Source organism: Pipra filicauda, unplaced genomic scaffold (assembly GCF_003945595.2).
Source record: "Pipra filicauda isolate LSUMZ 115617 unplaced genomic scaffold, ASM394559v2 scaffold17_size4572894_pilon, whole genome shotgun sequence".
NCBI lineage: Eukaryota > Metazoa > Chordata > Aves > Passeriformes > Pipridae > Pipra > Pipra filicauda.
The window spans coordinates 2502799-2525743 of NW_024104287.1; the positions used below are offsets into that span (position 1 = coordinate 2502799).

The 22945-nt window shown below is 39.4% G+C and overlaps 1 protein-coding gene across 4 annotated transcripts; it reads right to left on the minus strand.

Annotated features, from left to right (window-relative positions):
• Positions 1-475: 475 nt before the first annotated feature.
• Positions 476-21696, minus strand: YTHDC1 (YTH domain containing 1). Of its 4 annotated transcripts, XM_027721650.2 has the most exons (18): positions 21586-21696; positions 17576-17677; positions 16625-16953; positions 16138-16492; positions 14772-14861; positions 14208-14261; positions 13519-13613; positions 11579-11687; positions 11361-11478; positions 10185-10269; positions 8128-8294; positions 5582-5664; positions 4129-4165; positions 3997-4036; positions 3831-3893; positions 2158-2292; positions 1319-1526; positions 476-880 (listed from the first exon to the last, which is right to left on the minus strand). In XM_027721650.2, the coding sequence occupies exons 1-18, from the start codon at positions 21611-21613 to the stop codon at positions 831-833; spliced, it is 2148 nt and encodes a 715-aa protein (XP_027577451.1). In that variant the 5' UTR covers positions 21614-21696; the 3' UTR covers positions 476-830. The 4 variants fall into 4 exon arrangements, with proteins under 4 accessions (XP_027577451.1, XP_027577453.1, XP_027577452.1 ...); XM_027721652.2 differs by lacking the exon at positions 14208-14261; XM_027721651.2 differs by lacking the exon at positions 476-880 and having other exon boundaries at positions 998-1526.
• Between the last annotated feature and the right edge of the window lie 1249 nt (positions 21697-22945).

Sequence of the window (22945 nt, forward strand, 5' to 3'; positions counted from 1 at the left end):
ACTGAAGAACTTTCACTACAAGTTTTACTTTTCTTCCTCCCCCCCTACCCCCGCAGTTTTACCATTGGCATTTTGGTTAAAATACTTCCTATCTAAGAGAAATAAAAAGTGATGCAGTTTTCACTACAAAGAACACCTGGGGAGCGTCTGGATCTTGCAGAACTAACACACTTCTGAGAGACAGATATGACTGTGGCCAAGGACAGCCTCTCAATAGCTTAAAGATCGTATGATTAATATGAACATGTAGGGCCTTACTAACTCTGATGAGCTGCAGGAATTGTAAGCTGACTACATCACTGTGGAAACAGAAAAGCAGTTACCTTTTATTTCAGCAGTCCTTTTCCTAAATTCAGGCTTCAAATCAACTTCACCTACCACATGAACATTTAAACTGTTTTTGAACACAAATGTTTTCCTAGAACTGCCAGAATCTATCAAATCTAGCAAGCTTAGAAAATAAAGAAACCTGATGTGACGTTTTAAACATTTCAATAGTTACCAATTTATTTTTATAAAAAAAATGGTAGCAATGTAGAATACAGCAATATTTTCTGGTTCCACACACGCAGGTTGTGAACATTCCAAGCAATGTGTACATTTTGGAAGGAAACTAGACAAGAGAATTGACCAAAATGTTACTGAACATGGGAAGATTTTTAAAAAAGGCTAAAAATTAGATATCAATAGTGTCTTCTTAATATTGCTTTTATTACTGAAGACTGAAAAAAACACTTGACTTTACAGATAGGGTTAAAAAATGGGGTGGGGGAAAGAAAAAAAAAGGCTGCTACAACACTGCCATACAGTCAAAAAAAAAAATTCAAACTTCAATATTTGCATACTTGATAGCAGCATTCTCCCATCGAACCATATGAAACTACAGGAAGAAAACATCAAAGCAAAAAAAAAAAAAAAAAAAAAAAAAAAAAAAAAAAAAAAAAAAAAAAAAAAAAAAAAAAAAGGCAGTTATCCATCAGTATTCAAAAACCTAGAATGAAGTCACTAAGTAGATGAACACTTATTGAGAATTAATTAATCAATATCTACATTCTTAGCTGTTTCCAACTCTGTTCCAATAGAAACGTGAAGTTGAGTGTCAGCTTTGCGTGTTTTATTTTTGGCCTATTTGAGTTTTTTCCAGTTCATAATTCATTGCATGCTTGGAATAGAGAGGGTCATTATAAATCCTTCTACACAACGAACTTTAAGTAGACAGCAGAAAATAAAATGTACTACTTGTAAACACACAAAAAAATACAAGCTTTTTTTGTTTCAAGTGAGCACTGGTTCCAGATAGATTATCTTCGGTATCTACCTCTTTCACCTCTGTCTCTGTCCCGGTCACAAATCCTCTCTCTCTCCCTTTCCCGATCACGGCCTCTGTCACGTTCTCTGTCTCTTCTGTTGTCTCTAGGACGGTCCCGTTCCCGCTCCCGGTCCCTCTCCCGTGGCCTGCTTCTCCGACCACTGACAACTGCTTGTGTGCGGCGAAGAAAGTCGTCTACTCGCATGTCATAGTCGTGCTGTGATGAAAGGACAGCTCTGTTTATTTTCTTTCTCATATTAAAAGTCCCCCCCTTATTCACAGGGCTGGCTGTACCTTTGCAGAAAGCCCAGTATTTAAAAAAACCCCAAACAAATCCAAAGTGTCCAGCATCCATGAGCAGAAGCTGGGGTTCAAATGCCAGATATCAGCAAGAGACCTGAAAGCTAAGCAGCCTTCTAAGCCAACTGACAGAAATTTAACCATCTGCCCTGTTTTCTACTGTGCCTGTAAAAAATAGTAGAACACAAACTTCTGCCGATAAAGTAATTTGTTGTGCATGAGCACAGGCAATGTGACAGGTGTGTCCTTATTCAAAGCGGGCTTCAGCATGAAAACATTCAGAGCTGGACAGCTGGAAGCCAATTTAAAACACCCCTCAGTTTAAGAGTTTGAAAATGTTGTACTTCTACCTCACCTGGGAGAGAAAAGGTTTTCAAATTTGCTGGAAGTGTCAATCTAAATAACCGATCTTTCTAGGGAACACTACTACAGGTCATAAAAATGCAGTTTATCACAGTCAACAAAGCTCAGGTTAGGCTATAACTGGACCCCAGATTCCTACTCTAGCCTGCAGACTTGCATCCCCCTCTGTCTCTCTGGCCACTCACCACTCGTTTGTCTCTGTATCTCGCTTCGTGTGGTACAGGATGATGTCCTGAGTATGGAGGATGAGCCTGAGGTGGAGGTGCATGGTGCTGATAGTAAGGGTGGTGTGGTGGTTGTTCCATACCTGGATACGGTGGCTACAAGAAAGTTACAGGAAGTTTGTTAGCGTTTCAAAGCAAAGGAATGCACACAAGGCTGAGCACTGGTAATTAAAAACACAAGGTTACTTTCAGATGGAGAACACAACAACTAAATATATCCGATTACAGCCTCCTAACTGAACGGTAGACTACTTTCCACTAAGTTGGCATGCTTTACTACCTCTCTACCACTGCTTTTAGAAGTTTGGTCAACACATTCCCCAAAACCAAACATGCCCTCCCTCCATATCTGCCTCAACATGATACTGTACATAAAACTTCTGCTACTTAAATGTGGTGGGTTTGGTTTTTTTAAACCTATGCATATGGAATATGAATTCTGTCCAAACCAGCCAGCTCTTACAGAACGAGTCTTTTCAGTGTCACTCCTTATGAATACGTTTCTATTTTAACTGAAAAAACCCTTACTTTGCAAGACAAATTATTTGACAAATGGCGGATTTTTTTTTTTTTAATAAGACATATTTTGGCTGATTTCTTCCACTTTTTCAATCAGCAAGGCCTTCCTTTCCCATATTACCAAACCATCATGGCTTACATTTTTGTTACAAAGAAAGTAAGTGGAAGTGTGGGATTTTAGGATGACTACTTGGACACCACGCAAAATAGGGAAGAGGGGAGAGAAGAAAAAAAGTTTCTGGAGGTTTAGCTGTGTTTGAAAAATCATTTTTCTTCCCATCTGACAAGCTCGTTCACTTCCTTCAGTTATAACAAACCATAGCTGTGTTTCAGCTGAGAAAAATTAGAGGCTACAGGAGCATCTCTACATCTGGCTCTGCTTTTTGCTCATTGCCAGTATACCCAAGAGCCAAAAGACTCATTATAGGCAAAATCAGGCCAGACTTATTAGATGTAATCAAAATAACTTGCTATGACTGCTCCTCCTGACTATTAACACTATCAGTTAATTTCTATCTGCAGAGATGTAGATATGTGCACTCAGGTATCTGCTCATCTGACTGGGAAAAGATTGCATTTCAGTGGAGGCTGTATACCGGTGGACTTATTTTAACTATGTTGCGCAGTCCACTTTGCTACGTTCGTGCATGCTTCACGGCCAGAGCCAAAAGCAAGCCACTGCACAGCGCTAGAGCACATCAGCTCATTCCATCAGCCTCTTCAGCAAGTCCACCTGTTTGATGCATTTGCTGTTTGAGAGAAAGCCAATTACTATGAACATTTAGCAGAATACAAAATGTTATTACACCCTCTTGTGTAGGCTAAAGGAGGGTTCTACTGTTTCCTCAGAGCTTTCAGTTTCTTGTAGATTCAAACCAAGGCAGAGTCCAGCTACCTTACTGTTTACTAGAATGCCAGACTACTGCTGAGAGCTCAGTGAATTTCAAAATACTTTATATTAATATTTTCCCCTAAAATGTTTACACAGCTACAGCAAAGATACATTTTAGGAAAAGGGGAGAGTTGAATGCACACTGAATATGCCAGGCTCCTCTAGAGGGAAACAAAACCAGACATATTCTATAGAGAAAAATCGAATTCAACAAGACACAAACCATTCCTTGCCACGGTGGTGGTGGTCCCATGTTGTGGAATTCCCTCACGTAATCATTGTAGGACTAAAATGAAAGACAGTAACATTAAAATTTGTGATAAGTGTTCTTTGGAAACGCAGAAAGTTGAATATAAAAGTTTCCCAAAAATCTGCATGCACCAACTTACCCCATTTAAAAACACATCTCGTCGAACTCCTGAAAATCGTCTGTTGGGAATAAAAATTTATAGAACTAAATCCAATTTATCCATATAGACAAGTTAACAGGGCATAAAATGAGTAACATGAACACACCTTACCTGTCTACTTCGGGATATCTGGGGTCCTTTATATACCCTGTTCGAACATCAAGCAGTATTAATTCAATTAACCATCTCACGTTTATACTCTTAAAAACATACTCAATAGAAACTATCCTTTTATTTTGTGTCAGCTATGAAATTGTGTCTACCTGCTATTACCCTCACTTTTAAACTCACTCTCAAAAACTCTGAATTTCTTATAGAGAGTGAAGACAAATAGTATAATGTAAAACAAAAAAGTGGCACCGATAAACCCACAGGAATCTGCACAAATAAATATGCAAGGGGGTAACTGTGCAAATAAAGACTTGAAATTTAGTCAAATGAATTGGGAATGCCCATGAATTTGAAGAGTACTCTTGGCAGTTAGTATGTAGCTGTTACTATTTACTAACTGTGCAGTCAGTAGAAAATGTTCTTGTGGGCAACTCTTAAAGCTGATTTCTTAATAAGTTTTGGGTACAATGCTACATAGAAAATTAAAAACAACCTAAGAAGCATCTGGAAAAGCCCCACAGGGAAAAGAATTCTTACAGCTTCAGTAAATCCCAGGAAGTAAGCTTTAAAGAGCTCAGTAAAATGGTGCAAAACACCAGGCATGCTTGTGCTAATAAAATAATGCTTCTGAGCTTCATTATTTTTAATTTTTTTTTTCCTTTAAACAATGGTCTTAGAAATAGCAGCAACAACACTCTTTTTGGCATCAAAGAACACAGGCTTGACAGATAAATGCAGGTTCTTATGACATTTAGAAATCTACCACTGAAATAGTGGAATGCACTTTTCCAACAGCTGTGAAGCACGATTTGGTAGATTAAAAGTAACAATTTCTTAACAATTGCTTTCTGAAGAGGAAAAAAAAACCTGCACTATGACCAGTGCTGTTGCTGCACTGCCATTGCAAACATTTCTCTCTGGACAACAACACAATTCCTTTCTCAAACTCATCATTAGATCCTCTTGTAAAATGCAGGGAAATTTCCCCCTCACCTCCTCATGTCAAGGTTGTAAAAAAAACTCTCTCTGAAAACAAAACTGAACATCTACTGTCATCTCTGAACAGGGGCTGCTAGTCATCTCAGCTGACTTTCCCACCTGGAAGTTTCTGATAAACATCTTCATTTGATGATTAGCACCTTGACAAGTAGGTCAGCCCAATTCTTGTGCCCATATTAACAAAGCATTTGAGAGGATCGTTCACAACAGTGTACACATTTCTGAGGCTCTTACGAAGGGCTCAGCATAGGTTAACTCAGCTCTCTCTCAAATCAGTGAAACAGTGTCACTGACTTGTGTGAGAGATGGGTTAAATCAGCAGGCAGCACTTGGGACAAATCACATTTTTATATCCCAGTTGTATCAATATTTTACTTTCGAATGAATGAGGACATGCTAAAAGAGAAAACATTTGTGAACTGGTGCACACAAATCTTCAGAGTAAGATATTAACCTGGTCTTTGGTGAAACTCAGGGGCATAGTCAATCCTTGGTTTCTTTCTGCTGTTATGAATATCATAATCTTCTGGTCGACGCCTACACAAATTAGATATCAAAGATTAAACAAGGTTGCTTGAAGCGTTCGTCACAGCATAGTTTGAGCTACCCAGGATCTCAATTTAATAATTCTGAATTCCATTTGCTTCAAAATATTCTACAGCTTTAAATCTGAACTGATATAATCAGGAACAGCTCAATTGCATACCCTCTACTGTTACTTTTTGTCTACAGGAATTTTGGTAGTTAAGGAAGGAACTCTACCCAACTATACCTTCCTATCAAACAAAAGGTAACAAATTTGTCTAAACCAAACTCAAACTTAGGCATTAACATTACATTTTGAAACAACCTATCGGATAACAAAAGAGTTCACAGAACATTGCAGTCAGAGGGCATGGAGACTGCTGCATTTGATAGCTATGGGGTAAAGAATTCTATGAAAGGTCTATTTCCATAACATTTATAAACAAAACTCTGTATGCTGTGTGAAATTGCTTCTTTCACTGTAACTTTCCTAATTGGGTAGGCCAGTTAAATTATTTCTAATAATTTCTGTTCTAAGCAATTTACCAGGAATGGATTGGTGCATTTTACAGAGTTTAGGAGTGCTTAAGCTTCCTGATAATTAAAATAATTAGGGCTCCTTTCTATACAAAAGCTCTTTGACAGAAGAGATGTTAAGAACTTTGCTCTTCCTTATAAAGGTACATTCCAGTTGCTGTTACGTTTAATAAAGAACTGAAAAAGGGCTGCTAATTTAGTTCCATCAAGGTACATAAACATTAATGGGAGACTCCAACTCTAACATAACAGTGTTTCTAAACACAAAGCAGCTAAAAATCCATTCCTTCCCCCCACCCCACCCCAGCAATATAATTTCTTAAGACAAGACATTAACACTTTCTTAAATCACTTAATTACTGTGCAACTTGCTGGCTGAGTAACAAGCTCATATAGCTTTTAGTTATAAATAGCATAATTTCTTCCCCCCTCCCCCACTTCCCGACTTCAGTCTTTAAAACCCACCATACCCAGTTACTAAGTTTTTTAAAACGGAAGCAGATTCTTTACTATAAGCAATAAGCCCAAAAACCAAAGCAGTTGCATCTACAGCAAATTCAGATCAAAGAAAATAAAAGCTGGTGTAAAGAATAAACATACCGCTTTCTTGTAGTTTTGAGAGTGCATTTACGACCGGTATAAAATATGATAGAAACAGTTCATATAGTAGTCCAACTACTGACTTTAAGCTGTAAGCCACATACATAAATGGAGGCCCTGGCAGGCTTGAGAAGGTGTGGTGGTGTTATATGTATAGTTTGCAGTCCATTGCAAAACCTTCACTTGTATATACTTTATTGCACTGGAAACCTCTTAGCTTAACTCCAAAAGCCATCTCGGTGTTCAGTCCTTTAAAGCCAAAAATAGGGGGGTGCTGCCAGGTTTCCTCCTACCTACTCGTTACAGTGTCCTTTTTTTTTTTAAGCTCAAGGAAATGGGGACTCTTGTTGGGGCTCTGTACCTACCACAGGACGTTTCCACAAAAAGGAAACTTTACCAAAGGTTTCAGCCCAAACCATACATCAGTCTGTATGCAAAGTGGCTACCACGGGGAAAAGGTGTTTGGCAGAAGGGCTAATATCAGTTCTTTGCCAAGACTTCTCCAATTCTGTAACAAGTTATACCCCCTTTTTTCTGGAAAATGATGTTAAGTTCATATAGCAGTGATCAATAACCATGTCGATCCTCTAAAAATATTTTAAGTCCACAGGTACTGCCAGCATCTGGAAAGGTTGTAAATACAGACACAGCAACAGCCATTCTTTTTGGTTTGTTGCCGGGTCTCCAAGGGCCACTTGATCCCTTTTGGGAAGAACCTACTGTTTTCAGAAGCTCAGCAAGATGTGTGAATTCAGTGGTTACATGTTAGAGAATATTTGGCAATGGGGTTAACACATCACGGTGACACAATTTGAAACAGTCCCAATAATGCTCCTCTTGAATATCAAAATAACTTAAATATTTTATCCTCAAAATGAGGCGGCATCTTCTGCAAAATTCTAAGTGATCCTTATAAAAGTCCCATATTTGATAAGGCTTATCCAGAGACACACCTGAAAGAAAAGGCTTTTACAAGATATTAACACATTTTTGGCATATAAATATTTCCTCCTCTCCATCTAGCCTGCTCATAATCAAGCCGAGCTTACCTACAGCTAGCATTACATGTTGCATTAGCTCAATAAATGATCTAGTCTAAACTAGAGACAGCACTTTAAGAGCTTTTTTCTGCAAAAGCAAAGATCCCCATTTTCCTCTTGAAAAATGACAGACCGGGGAACCATGTGAAATCCTCAATGAAGCCACAAACTTGTCCATGCAGCTTGATTTGAGGATTTTCTCTCTTCTTTATCGCAGGGAAAGCTTTGACGAATGACATTCCTCCATCACGTTATTCTGATACATGTGCCTATTATCAGTCCAAAGAACGTTTCTAACCTTCCCACGTCCCGAACGGGGTCTCGACGGGATGGGCGTCCTCTTGATCGGGGCTGTGAGTGCATTCTTCTCTTGTGCCTCATTTTATGAATGACTTGATACAAGTCAATACTTTCATCGGGAGGGAAGAGAAGACAAAGTTGGGTTCCACATTCCGGCTCAATTTCCTAGAATTAGTTAGAAGTTCAGTAGTGGTTTATAAACTGAAGAAATGAAACTCTCCCCAAATACACTGACAACATACACTTTAAAAAAAAATAAAAAGGACACTTTGAAGAGATTTCAGTATCTCTAGAGACAGCAAAATTCACTTACATTACCTTTCACTCTTTAGCCACTACTTAGAATTTTCATAAATTAGTCCAACACTTGGGGCAACCATATCTTCCCATGAGACATACAGGTCACATCACTGTTTTGCTATAAAAATCAGAGGACTGTTTTTCATCACAAAGAAAATGATCACCTATTACAGAAAGAAAAGTGACAGACGTAGGAAAAAAATCCACTCCAGCTTCACATATAAAGCCGTGGCCTGATGAAGTTGACTATTACCACTCAAAATGAGTTCTTCGTATGGTAGACAGGTCCATGAGAATACCCACTCAATGTTTGACATCAGTTAAAACAAGTAATTTATGTGTTCAGGATTATTAGGAAAGGAACACAAAACAAGAAAATCATTATACCACATTGGAAGTTCATGTTCCACCCACACCTTTAATATTGGGTGCAGTTCTGATCCCTGCATCTCAAAAAACAGGGGGACAGTAGAAATGGAAAAGCTTCAAAGCAGGGCACCAAGAATAACTGAATGAGTGCAACAATTCCTACATGCAATGACTGAGCAGGTCGTGTCTCTTCAGCCTGGATTAAAAGAGAAATATGTGGTGTGTGGGGAACAAGGTGGATATAACGGGACCGTCGGACACCACAAGTTATTTGGAGAAGGAGAGAGATCAACTTACTAATTCTCTCTTCCAGTACAAGAACTTGGGGGCTATCAAATGAAGCTAGCAGGAGCCAGGTGTGAAACAATCCAAAAAAGTGCTTCTTCAACCTGGCGACTAGCAGGCCTGCGTAATGCCTTCCCAAATGATGTTGTAAAGGCAGAATTTCAATGTACACATCCTCAGAAGAGAGATCCATTCAGAGTTACATAAATGTAAATGGATAAATGACAACCACTTCAGGAAATAAGCAGAGCTGAAATCAGGGAGAGCAAGCATCAGACAATGCTTGCCCAGAACTAACAGTATAGTAATCCTATGAAAAAGATGAAACCCACGTCCAGATTGTAACGGTACTGTGAAGTGGACAAAACATCAAAAAATATATTTCCTTGACCATTTAATAGAAACAAAGTTAACTGAAATCCTTTTTTTTTTTTTTCAAATTCACACTAAACTAAAACCAAGACCAATACTGCTGTTTTACTTCTGCTACACAACAAAGCAAACGCATGTATGGGCAAAACAATGCAGTACAGAACTGACATTTTCCTTTAAATATGGAGATTATACAACTCCCATCTTGTTGCAAGAAAGCAGAACCCGTTATTTTACCCAAGGCCTGGTTACTTGATGACAGCAGCTACATACCCACACTCTGATACGTCTGACAAGACAAAGAGCCACCCCCACTTAAAATTTGCTTAGCATATACTTTTTAATGGCAGTCTACCTCCTAAGCAATAGTTCATATAAAAAAAAATTGCAATGCAGAACACAGCTGGAAACACCAGAACTTGTTCTTAAAAACTGATGCTATATGGTTTGCACACCGTACAATGCAAGGCACGTTACATTTCAAATCCAAAATATCACACAGTTTTGAAGCAAACACTGTTAATTGCAAAGATGACAACAGAACTGGCACCATATTGTTTTCTGCTTCATTCTAATGCTGTTGTGGAAGAAGGAAAAAGAGTGCCTTTGCAACAGCACTCTACTGCAAGTAACAACTGTTCTAAAACACTCCTAATCTTCTGCACATACAAAGCTGAAAGCAAGCACTAGAAGATACAGCTTATAGAAAAAAAGTAATAATTAACAAACCTGTCCATCGCGTCCAATCTTTACTGGCTTATGTTCGTTCCAAGGATTGGTCAGGTGAGCAGACTTAGTGAACGGCAATTCCCGCCTAAATATGCAAGTGGCACCATTTATAGTTTTGCCTCTGTTTTTCATTACGGAAAGATTTAAAAACGCATACAGCAGGCTATTACATACAAAATAGCATTGTTATCCTTTGCACTGTCAGGTCTCTGAATGTATTCTTATGTAGTATGTGTTGGTAACTGGAGATTTCACTTTGACTTCTTCCAGTATTAACTAATATAGTCCATACTATGTCAGACCATCATTTCAAAGAAAATTCTTTTGGTCTTCGTGCACTATCGAGATTGTGCTTGTTTATTATCTCACCATCTGAATACACTGACCAGTCTCTATGTGATGTGGTAACTCATGGTACCTACTGAAAAAAGTCTCTGAGCATGTGACATAACTGTGAAGCTAGAACTGCTTTGAGCTGGAGGTGGGAGTCAATAGCTTCCAGAGGACATTTCCAACCTAGATTTTTCTCTAATTCGAAGTCCCACTTTAGTCTTTCAGGCAGCCTGAAGTGCTTGTACAACCATGCTACTATGTATCTCACAGGACTACTATAATTTTTTTCTTTAAGAGTTTTAAAACCTTTTCTGTGAAAACATACTCGGTTACATCGATGAACATACTGCTCACAACCTACACATTATACAAAATACCTTTACTATTTGTTATTTTACAACAGTAGCATTTCCCTTGTTCAGTCAGATAAAGACAGATTTGTCCTTAAAGGATTTTTTCCCTTATATTCACTGCTGTCTGTTCAAGTGAGCAGTTATTTTACTCAAACACTTAGAATACAGTTTTCTGGTTTCAGTGCAAAAGATCAGTGAAAGAAACGCAATCAAGTGTTAAAAAATTGTTTATATTAAAAAAAAAAAAATATTCTTTCTATAATGCATTGTCTATATTAAAAAAAAACCATGTACTTTCCATTGTACATGCCAGGTACAGACCTGAGTCTCAAGGAGAGTAACATGGAGGCATGGTTTGGGGAGATTGGAGGACACATCTCTGGTTGAGTTGACTTTCAGAAGGATGCGGTCAGCACTTAAACGAGTAACATGCAGAAGTGGTATTATAATGCCTTGTTACTGACAGCAACATAAATGAACAATTATTTACCTGCAAATCCAGTCAATTTTAAAGACACCTCCCAACATTTTTGCATTCATTCCTGCAGGCAGCACCCAGTGTATAGGTGATCCTCCGTGATGGGACTCTGAAGACAATCTTGCAAACCCTGAAGGATTTCATATGAATTGTAACAAAGATACAACAGAAAATCTGTGCCACATAAAACTCACTTTCACTTACCTTGATAATAGATCACTTTCCCTTACCTTGGAATTTGCCACTCTCTCTTACAGAAAATATCAAAATAACACTCCTTGCTGATCTAAATGCAGCATTAAGCTTCTTTTCATTCACTGGAAGCGTTGACCATACTCCCTAAAACAGAACAACACCCGCCCCACCACCAAAACATAAGAGTTCATCTCAAGTGATTTAGCTAACAGAAATTATAGTGCAGATGAGGAAAACAAGACCAAAATAGTGTACTGGGATAGAAGATAATGGAAAGAGAAACGTATTGCTAAATTCATGTCCTTCAGTAAATATTTTTAGCCTGTCTTGTGCCAAAACTTTTAGAACACCGGCTTTTCAATGTTTTTTCAACTTTTCTTGAAAGATGCTTTGAGACCATCTGTAATTACAATGGAAACATTATAATGATGGACAGATACCTTAAAAATACTAAAGGCAAAGGTTTTCACGTATGTTTTCAGTGACACTGGAAGTTCATGTATTATATAACACACACAAATTATGAAAAACCAGAAGCATATATACTTAAAGGTGGGCAGATAGACTTCAGTATAGTATTGCAGATTTGTTGAGGGCAGTTTGCAGACTTTAGAACTGTTTCAGTAAAAGATACCAGCAACATGAAAGATACCAGAGTAACACTTTAAACTGACAATACAACCACTTGGTTCAGCCTTCCACATCTACAACTATTAGCTACTACCTCTTCCATCAGCCATTATGTAGCCATGCACGATAAAACCCAATCTGTTTTAAGGTACCAGTTGAGTTGAGATACAGAATATCAGTTTACTGAATTACTCCTCAGTCCATTCTCTGGGCAAACAAACTTGAGCCTCAGAATAGGATCTAACATCTACCAAAGAAAATGTTCCTCCCCTTACTGTTTTTAGTGACGGTGTGTTTACAAGTCCTGCTCTGAGCTCAGATCAATGTTTGTTTGACTGGCAATTCATTAGTCACCAGATAATCATTTGGCTATTTTACTAGCTTTCAGTCAGATTACATGGCTTTAGGCTGCTTCTAAAGCCCCGCTGTGAACTAGAACAACTTATTATATTGGCACTACAAAAGCAAGTTTCACAAAAACGCAGTGGCATAGCACTGATGCTTATACACTGAGAAAAAACCATCCCCTCCAAGAATTTTAGGAACAAGGATACTACTGTAGCTCTGAGCACGGATGAGGCACAAAAAGGATATACTCCTTTACAGAGCTAAAGCAAAAACCAGTCACAATGATGTTCACTGCAGAGATCAGACACAAAGGTGGGGGCAGGGGTACGAGCCAAATCTGTCCAGGAATTTTGAGATTTGTTTAATCATTTTAATGCCACCCTATTTTAGAAAATCTTCATTAATAGAATAGCCTACTCTGTGTATATTGTGTAACAGCAAATAAGATATTTTCTCTATAAGTTGTTCCGTGCCAATACAAAACCACCAGAGTGGCCTAATGCAACAGACACCTAGTGCAATTCCTCAACAGCTGAAGTCCGGTGCTCTGGAATTCCTCCCAAAGAATTCCAGCACCGCCAGGCATACATTTCCACAGTAAGGCTTCAGATCCCTGAATCAACTGAGAAAAATGACTTTTACAACATTAGACAAAAGACAAAACAACCTTCTGAACTTCCTCACAGTACGGCGATACAAAGAGAGGTGTTGATGAAGGGGAGAAAATACCATCCCAGCATTCCTGATGGAGGTTGGCTTAAGACCTTATCAAAGAGACCCCGAGGCCTCTTTTTAACTCTACTCTTACCAAGATAAATGACTGACAGTCTAGAAACTTTTCTAGGTTACAGTGGAAGCAGAAGAAACCAGGGTTAAGTAGCTTTTATCTCTGCACCTACTGAGATCTGACGCAGAAAATAACCCATCTCTCTACATGCTCTTCTATCCTAAGATAGTTATCTTTGAAAACAAAGTTTTTGAAGAAAATTCAACATACCTTTGCTTTAGCAAGTGATACATTTTCATGGTTATTACTTTTGATGAGAAAGAATCTTGCATCTTGGAGAATGTATTTAAGTTTACTTGTTTGGTCTGAAAAAAACAGAGTATCAAATAAGCTGATGTGTAAATACTTAGTTACCAAGCATGTTGCTTTGAGTGTAGACAGCTGTTTGCTTCCTTCAAAATACACAGTATCCCACCCAATTCCTACCTATATATTATCACAGCCACCCAACTTGAAGTCTAAGCTGTAGAGCACAAAATGCCAGGGGAAACAAAAACAAAAATAAAACTTAAGATATCCAGGTAAAGAAAAAAATAAAATCAGCATGATTCAGTGATGTTCCGATATACAGGACTTATTTCCTTGCTTAAGAGTCTTTGAATAAATACTGGGTAACGCACACAACAAGCACAAGTTGTCCAATAGAGAATGCTGAAATGTTTTCAAATTTAAGCACTCTCTTTTCTAATTTGCTGCCTCTGCAAGGAGCAAAGTGACTGAACTTTTTGCATATCACTCTCAACACATGCAAAAGTAGCTCAAGGTTCACTTATCATGCTCAGAACAATTACGTGCTCAAATTGATTTATATCGGAACATCACTACTTACAGGTAATTCAATCAACAGAGACAATGGCTTGCTATGGGGCATGCATTAAAAATTCAAATTTAAATGATACCTTTTTGGACAGCACGAACGGAAGATGATAATTTCTCATGCTTCTTTTCTGAACCTGTGTTTAGCCAAAGTACATTTGTTCAGATTGAGCCTTAATAGAGATAATATACAATTTCTACAGCCTTGTCACATACAATTTTCATTCATGACAAATTATGCTTTCTGGCGCGCACCCACACACACAAAAAATACTATTCAATGTGCACGAGTGTTTTGTTTTGGTTTTTTTTTTTTTTTTTGGTTTTGTTTTTGGGTTGTTTGGTTTGGGATTGGTTTTTAAAATAGTATTTGAACAATTTCCTACTCAGAAAACTAGTCACTGAATCATCATCTTCCAAGTTAAAAAAAAAAAAGTGAAAATTCCACTTAAGCAACAGAATAGCATTAAAGTAACAAGAAAGCCTACTCCCCCCGAAAGGTATCCACACACAACATGCCAGAAGTCAATACCAAATTATACAAAGCTACATACCCCATAAATCTCTACAGCCAGTTACATTCATTTTAGATTACACCTTAAGATTTGATGCAAGTCACGATGACAAGCAATAAAAGGAAAGAATACCTGCATACGATTCTGATGCAGAACTTCCACTTCTGTCAAAAACAATGGGAGAGATACCTCTAGCTCTCTTCCTCTCCTTCTTTTTCTCATCTAAAAAGAAACCATAACAAATATAAGCAATATTTTAAACACCAAGTGTCAGGCAAAATTGAGATTAAAAAGTACTGAGACAGGAAAACATCAGTAAAAGTGAAGTTAGCATTTGGCTTGCACATTAAAATTGTGGTTGTTGCTGCAAAACTACCATGCACAAAAGAAGCAAACGCTAATTACTCAAGCTTTTCATTCACAAAAGGAAGATGATCGCCACAAAACTAGTAATTCTATGCAATGTTTAGAGACAGAACTTATCTTCCTGGTGTTTTAGTAAGGGTGGGTTAGCTCTTCTCTCCAGCCTTCACCCAAATGTGCAACATCAAGCACAAACTGTGTTGCAATAGTGATATGGGCTCATTTGCTCAGAGCTCAACAAAACGGCAAGAGATAGGAAAACAAAACACTGTGGCACACAGGCAACTATTTCCACTCTAAAAATGTGTTATGTTATACCACAGGGCTTTTTAGAACAGTTATTACAGCTTCACTTGTCTTTAGGTTACACCTTGCTGTTCTCTAATTCCAAACAGCAGAGCTGAGCTAAAAAAGGCAGCATGTTAAGGAGGATGACCACCTATGGAGACTTCAGACAAGGAAGATACACAATAGGAATCTTAACAGGATTGCAAGTTGCTTTCCTAGAAAAAACAAACAACGAACAGCCAAACCCAAAAGTATTTACATAATTAGCACTTCATATCTGTAAGTTAGGACCAGTCATAATATAAAACTGTGAAGCATTTGTTTCTAGTTTCTGCTTAAAACATTTACCTCCTTCTAAATTTGCCCTAATAGCTAATATTTTCAACTTTGGTTTACATTTTCTAAGCTAAAGGCAGTCACTATTTAAGACTGAACTATACTTCCCTGGGGAGGTAGTGCTTTTATTACACCAGTCTGCCTGGTCACTCATTTAGATGAATACTGAACCGCTTAACAACAACTTAAAATGAATTGTGTGGGAAGCTAAGCCACTAGGTACTCAAGAAAACACTAATTTTAATGTTTCAAAGCATTGAACAGCAAGGTCAAATCATTCAAGAACAATATGAATCCTCAATATGGTAATCCAGATATTCAAAAGTTTGGGTGTAAGAAAATACCACTTTCTAGTGCACTTTTTCCTTGCCTATGGTATTTCACAATTAACATCTTACTGACTTATGCTATGACAGCTTACTTTTAACATGGTCAGGAAGTGGTTATTTTTAAAAGCAGCCAAACTTTCAATGGCAAGGTATTTCAGACTAGCATGCATGTTGCTGCCTACCTGATGCATCTGAACCAGACCCAGATCTGACTGACCCATCTGTGAAAGAGGCAGATTCAGAATCAGAATCGCTGGCTTCACTCCGTGTGTCATAGTCATTTCCTTCCTTCTGATCTCTCTCATCCTGTTCATACTCTTCTTCATCTTCCTCCCCATCTTCTTCCACTTCTTCATCTTCCTCCCCTTCATCATCTTCCTCCTCTTCCATTCCTTCCTCCTCATTCTCGGTGTTGCCTTGTTCAGAGGAACCACTACTGCCAGTCTCGTGATCTGAACAATATTCCTCAGAGTTCACCTCTTCTTTAGAAGAATGGCTAGATCTGCTTGGTCTTCTATCCACATCATGCCTGATTCTCTGATGTTTAAAGAAAAAGTGAATCAGCAGTCATATAACATTGTCAGGATGCACACACAGTCCTAAGAGAACGTGCCTTATAAAAGTCTCACAAAACTGCTTCATTTATAAGGCAGCAAGAATATTTAATACCTCTGAACCATCTGGTGTAGAAGACTTTGCCCTTCTGTCAATATCCCTCTTCCTCATGCAGGTTTTTTCTGGTTGTCCTTTATAAGGTTCCCTGGAACTGCTTGTCATGCGCATCTTTCGATCAGCATCTGGGCGCTTGTTTCTATCAGACCTCTGATACTCCTCATTCTTGTATTCTGATACTGGTTTTCCTTTGGTACTCACTATTCTCTTGTTATTGCTAACTGATGAACTAGGAGGCTTTGGCATCATCTGCCTCGATGAATGCACAGAAGGTTTTTGCCTCTTGCTTTCAGCATTTTCCATCCTGTCAGTTTTTCTTTTTGATCCTTAAATAGAAAGAAATATCAAGTTCAATGTTATTTCCTGTATCAAAACAAAAACTGCACAGAGGCTCCTACTTCCTCCGTTTAGCTAATTCCCCTGCTGCAGTCACAGGAAGCATCTCCCAGTTGTAGGCTTTGCAGCAACACTCAGAACTGCTTCTTATGAACAGCTCATGTTCCAAAACATGTATTTTCTTTATAAGAGCAATCCTTTAGGCTCTGGTAGGTGTTTTCTAAATTTTATATATGAGAATTCTAAATTAAATGCTTATGGAATTGGCCTAAAGCCAAATCAACAACCGAGCTGGAACCAGATTTTGAGTCCCCCTTGCTCCATTTCCATCTCACTTCATCAAACCAAAAAAGACAGTCCTTTTCTAACAGCAAATGAATTCAAAACAAGCCAGACTCAGCAGTTGCTTTTGAGACAAAAGGAAACAGAGTTGACTGTTTGTTTGGAAGGTCAGATGAAAAAGCTCATGTCCTGGAAATAAAGACTTTTAAAAAACTCTCACTCCTTGAATCAGGTTACAAAATCTGCTACTCCAAACACTTTAACTATAGCGAGATAGACATTTTTTACCATTTACGTTCCTGCAGGACATTCACTACCCAAGTCACCTACCCTTTTTCTCACTTTTATCTTGTTCACTATCAGGGTTATACAACTCATCATCTTGGTCAGGAGCATCAGTCAAAATGTCATCCAGAACATTCAGTTCACCATCTGAAAATACACAAAAAAATGTCAAAAACAACTATAAAAAGTCTGGACACGTAAACTACAGAATGAGTATTTAGAAACCCAAACATTTCCTTTAGGGTTACAGATCTGCCACAAAGCAAAAATTAACATCTTGATTTATTTCCACAATTTCAGCTGGAAAGAGCAAGCAAAGCAAATAAAAGAATTAAAATACAACACAGGATGCATTTAGACCTGTGAATAAGTTCCAAGTTGGCTCCTCATGTCACACAAGCTTTGCAGGAAAGTTGACCTACAAATGAAAGCTTAACATAAAGTCCTGTACAAAATCTGAGAAAAAGGGAGACTGGGAGATAGTCTGAGTGCCACTAGTAAAGAGGAGGGACCCTTATCTCTTCAAAATCCTGAAACCTGCACCTTAAATTATTTCCCTTCCTGACCTACTATTTTTGTTGTCATTGCTGTGTTAGGAGGGTGGGGTTCGTGGTTCACTTACGAACAGAAAACGCAACAGAGTAATTTAACAACAAGAATATAAGTTAGGTCACCCCACCGAAGAAGGGGAAAGCCATACTTATTTGCTGCATCATTAACTCTTGAGCTGTTCTGAAAAAAAAAACCCCACAACTAATTCACCTTGATCAAAAGGGTAAATGTTTAAGAAAATCCATGCTAAAAGCAGTAAATGACTACACTTGGTGACACAACTTTTAAAATCTGTCACTGTTTCCAAAGGATTTACTTTGCCTGAAACCAAAGGGGATATATGGTGATTCTAGCAGAAGGACTCACCAGCTTTAAGGTAGCAGATCTATGTTTCAAACACTTTAAAAAACAGGAGTGAACTAAGCCTAAGTACATGAAGGGAAAAATAATAAAAAAGGTATTAATTTTGGAACCTCCTGTTTCTTCTCCTAAACTCCAAAATTCTTAGTTCTTTTCACTTTATGATCAATTCTATTTTCTGTACTCATGAAAAAGAAAGCAAATTCCAAGGATTCAGCTAGTTGACAGTATCTGTAGAAGATGCAGGTAAGGACTGCTGTACTGGATGAAACTGGGGCAATGCAGAAGTCCTCCACAGTTTGGCAACTTGTCTATCACAAAATCTTGAGCCAAGACACAAAAGAAGTTTTACAGCTTGATATTAAAAAAAATACACAATCCACATAATTAAAAGTTAGTATTATAATTGTCTCTCTACCATATACTACCAAACCTGAAGTCAGCATGTGTGCTAACTTTCCTGCTGGCACTTCTCCACATTTGCAGTGGTAGGGGAATGCGAAGTGATCCCTGAGCTGCCCAACTGGTGTAGCTAATGCAAAGGAAGCTGTGCAGAGAGAGGTGGATCAAACCTTTCCTGGCAATTTATAGATGGATGGCATTCAAATGCAACACAAACGTGCATCGTAATTCTCTTGGGAACAGCCCTTTATGTTTGTAGACACCTATATATCCACAGCAAATATTCTTGCTGTTACTGATAGATTCAGATTCATGGGTGTGCAACTGCTAAACACAGGTTGCAATTTCCTGGCTTGTATTCTGCTTCCCCACAGAAGACTTGGCAAGTCCAGAGCACAAGATTTTTTTTACTGGATACTAATGAAAAAGAGGTGCACTAGGATTAAACTATTAAACATATCATCCATCTCAGATCACACATATTGAACGTCAGGTTTATTTCCCTCCTGGCGAGACAGCACCATACTTGAGTAAATGACATTTAACCTACCTACTGCAGTAGCATTCAGAGGTGGTAAAAGACTCCTCTATCAGTTCATTCAGAAATAAATCAGAAGGAAAATCTAACAGAAAATGCAAGTCTGGCACACACACTCTGATAAACCCCTTCCACGTTGGATGGGCCTCATTTGTAGCTGGAACCTTAAACAAGTACGCAAGAGACAGGAGCAGGATAAGTTTCCCCCATCCCCTTCTGTAGATATATCGACCTGTTTTATTTAAAAACACATTTCTAGATTTATTTAGCAGCCTGGTTCTTGTCTCTCACTTGCATTGGACATACTGCTCAACTGACTTCCACAAAATGATTCCTCTCACTGAACTGCCACTGCTAGTGTTCAACCTGATGAGCTAAATTATCTCAGAGAAGTATCAGGAAAAATACAGGAGAAAAACGGCAGAGGACAGATTTTTTTACAGTTCATCACCACTGAAGGGAAAAGGACCAATTGAGTCCTTTTCATTACAGATACTCCAACAGGGCTCTCCTGCAACTTATCTTTCTTTTGGATCCCTCCATGAACAAATGTAGCTCACCCAAAACAGCAGTAAAGTAATCTGGGAGGCCACTTCTTCCCTACTGGCCGCTAGTGTTAGATCTATTCACCAGAAGGTCCAAGCAAAAATCTGATTTGGCACACAGAGAAGATATGACCAGATGATTTCAAACTAAACGGGTCTGCAACCTTTATTTCTACTTTTTTAAAGCAGTGAAGTAGTATTTCTCTTCCAAAAGGAGCACTAACAGCTGAAATTTCAGTTGCAAACAAACATGCATCAACACCTGCTATTCAGTCAAAAAAATTCTTTTCATAGGACAAATAATTAAAAGCAAATTAAAGCACAAAACAAAAATATCTCATCTGCTACTCATAACTTGATCACTGTCGGTGACTAAAAAAAACTAACAAAAAAAATATTCAAGCTCAAGTGGATAAATAATTATATGAACAGAAATTTATAGATGACAACAGCAAACATTTCAAATTCGCTGCTCATCCACGGTGGCAGATCAGATCTGTTTCAACACAACTTGATTGCATCCTAATTTACCAAATTTACAATAATACTGCATTAAGGATCAAGCACCAGCAATAACTTTATTTATCAGTTCTAACACAATCTATAGGGAATTTTCCATGTGATATAGTTTCACAATAAATATTAGAGGCAGCAAACTTTCACCACTCTGACAAAGCTGTTTTATGGACACATGTCCTGTAAAAAGCTTTACATGAAACCTATTACCCACAGAAATCCAAAACAACATAAAGCAAACCACAACACCATAGTGATACTTTACCTTTTTTATAACTCTGCCACTATCTGCACTAACGACCAAATGGCAATTCTCTACATCTAAACTTTTGTTTTGCTTGTTAAATGGACTATTTTGTGAGGTGTGGCTGACATAATCTCTCAGATAACACGCGGATCACTTCAGCTTCCCTGCATAGCGGCAGTCGGTTATAAGAGCTGTGATTACACTATTCCAGAGCAATTATTCCAGATTAATTAAATAATCCAGATTATTATTCCAGAGTAATGGCTCTGGAAACGTCAGATTCCTCTAAGTCAAATATATTTACCCACAGTGCCCAGAAAGCAGAGCTGACTGCAAAAAGCCAAATCACAATTCTGACCATTGCCAAAATAATATTCCAACGCCAGCTTCTGTTTAGTAAAGTAACTACATCCCTCCACAGAAAATCCTGCAAAAAGCAAGCAAACAAAAAAAAGGCCTAGCGAACCAAGTAGAAATAAATAATAACACTAAAAATAAAAACAGCGGATACTTTCTGCGAGAAGACATCAAGTCGCTGCCGATAATGTAAAACTTAGGGCCCACGAACTTATCCCCGCTCCCGCTGCTCGAGTCACCTTGCCCCGAGCCCGCTGCCGCCGGGACGCCCCGTTACCCGGGGCCCCGCCACCTCCAGCACCCCAGCGCAGCACAGGAGGAGCTCCCCTGTGAAAATCGCCCTTGAAGACTCACTCCCGACCCCCTCGCCCCTCCGGGAGGAGACGGATGTCTCCCGGCGTGAAGGCCCAGCGCCAGCACCCAAGCTGGCCCCGGGGAGGAGAGAAGGCTCGGGCGGGGGGAGTAACCTTCCTCTCCTGCCCGAGCCTTCCCTCCTCCCCGGGGCCTAGCGATTGCCCCCACTCCTACCGCCTCATACCTTTCTCCTCCCGGCTATCCGTCGCCATCCCGCCACCGCGGCGAGCTCCTAAAATGGAGGCTCCCTCTTCCTGCACGTAGCGCTTCCCTCTTCCCACAGGGCGCCGCTTTGTTTACGCTCCGCGCGTCACAGCGGAGGGGCGGGCGCTGAGGGCGCGCCCGCCATTTTAGTCCCTGGCGTTGCCCCTGAGGTGTTTTTTTTTCCCTGAGTGGGAGAAAAAGAGGTGTAGGGAAGGGAAGAGGTTTCTGCCCTCTCAAAAAAAGAAAGAAAAAAAATAATTCTCGTCCCTGTACAGCTATGTGTAGTGTGCACAGAATGGCTCAGGCTGGAAGGGACCACAGTGGGTCACCTGGTACAAGCTCCCTGCCCAAGCACGGTCATCCCAGGGCACATGGCACAGGGTTGTGTCCAGGCTGTTCTGTCGAGTGTTGGAGCCCTTCCTGAAAGCCTTGAGTGGGGAAAAGTGACCGTGGCTTCCCCTGGTGTTAGGTGTCACTGTTCTCTGGGTTTCTGTTGTCTTTTAGTTTTTGGTTTTTTTCCCTCTTTCTCTTGGTGGTAAATCCAGAGGAGGGCCACCAAGTTGATCAGAGGGACGGAATACCTCTCCCATGAGGAAAGACAGAGAGAATCGAGATTGTTCAGTCTGGAAAAGGGAGGGCTTCAGGGTAACTGAATTGTGGCCTTACAGTACCTGAAGGGAGCCGACAGGAAGGATGGAGAGAGGCTTCTCACAAGGGCGTGTAGTGATAGGACAAGGGGGAAAGTCTTCAAGAGACTCAAGAGAGTAGATTTAGAACACATATTAGGAAAGAATTCTTCACTTTGAAGGTGGTGAGGCACTGGAACAGGTTGCCCAGAGAAGTTGTGGATGCCCCATCCCTGGAAGTGTTCAAAGCCAGGTTGGATGGGGCTCTGAGCAACCCGGTCTAGGGCAAGGTGTTCCTGCCCAAGGCAGTGGGGTTGGAACTAGATGATGTTTAAGGTACCTTACAACCCAAACCATTCTGTGATTCTATGAAATATGAAACAAGTGTGTTTCATCCGTCCAAATTATCTTTTACTAAATGTGGGGTTAGGGTGTCATCCTTTCCTACCATAACCTAGGTGAAAACTTTACCACCTCCTCTTAGTTACCCTTTCAGGCAGCTTATGAAGAAGCCTGGCCACTTAGGTGGCATTCAGTAGTTTATTGGCACTTACAGGTCAACCAGAGGATCAGGCCCACAGCATGGATTTAGGAAAGGCAGGTCCTGCTTGACCAACCTTATCTCCTTCTATGACGAGGTGTCCTGCCTAGTGGATGAGGGAAAGTGGATGTGTCTACATGGACTTCGGTAAAGCCTTTGATATTGTGTCGCAC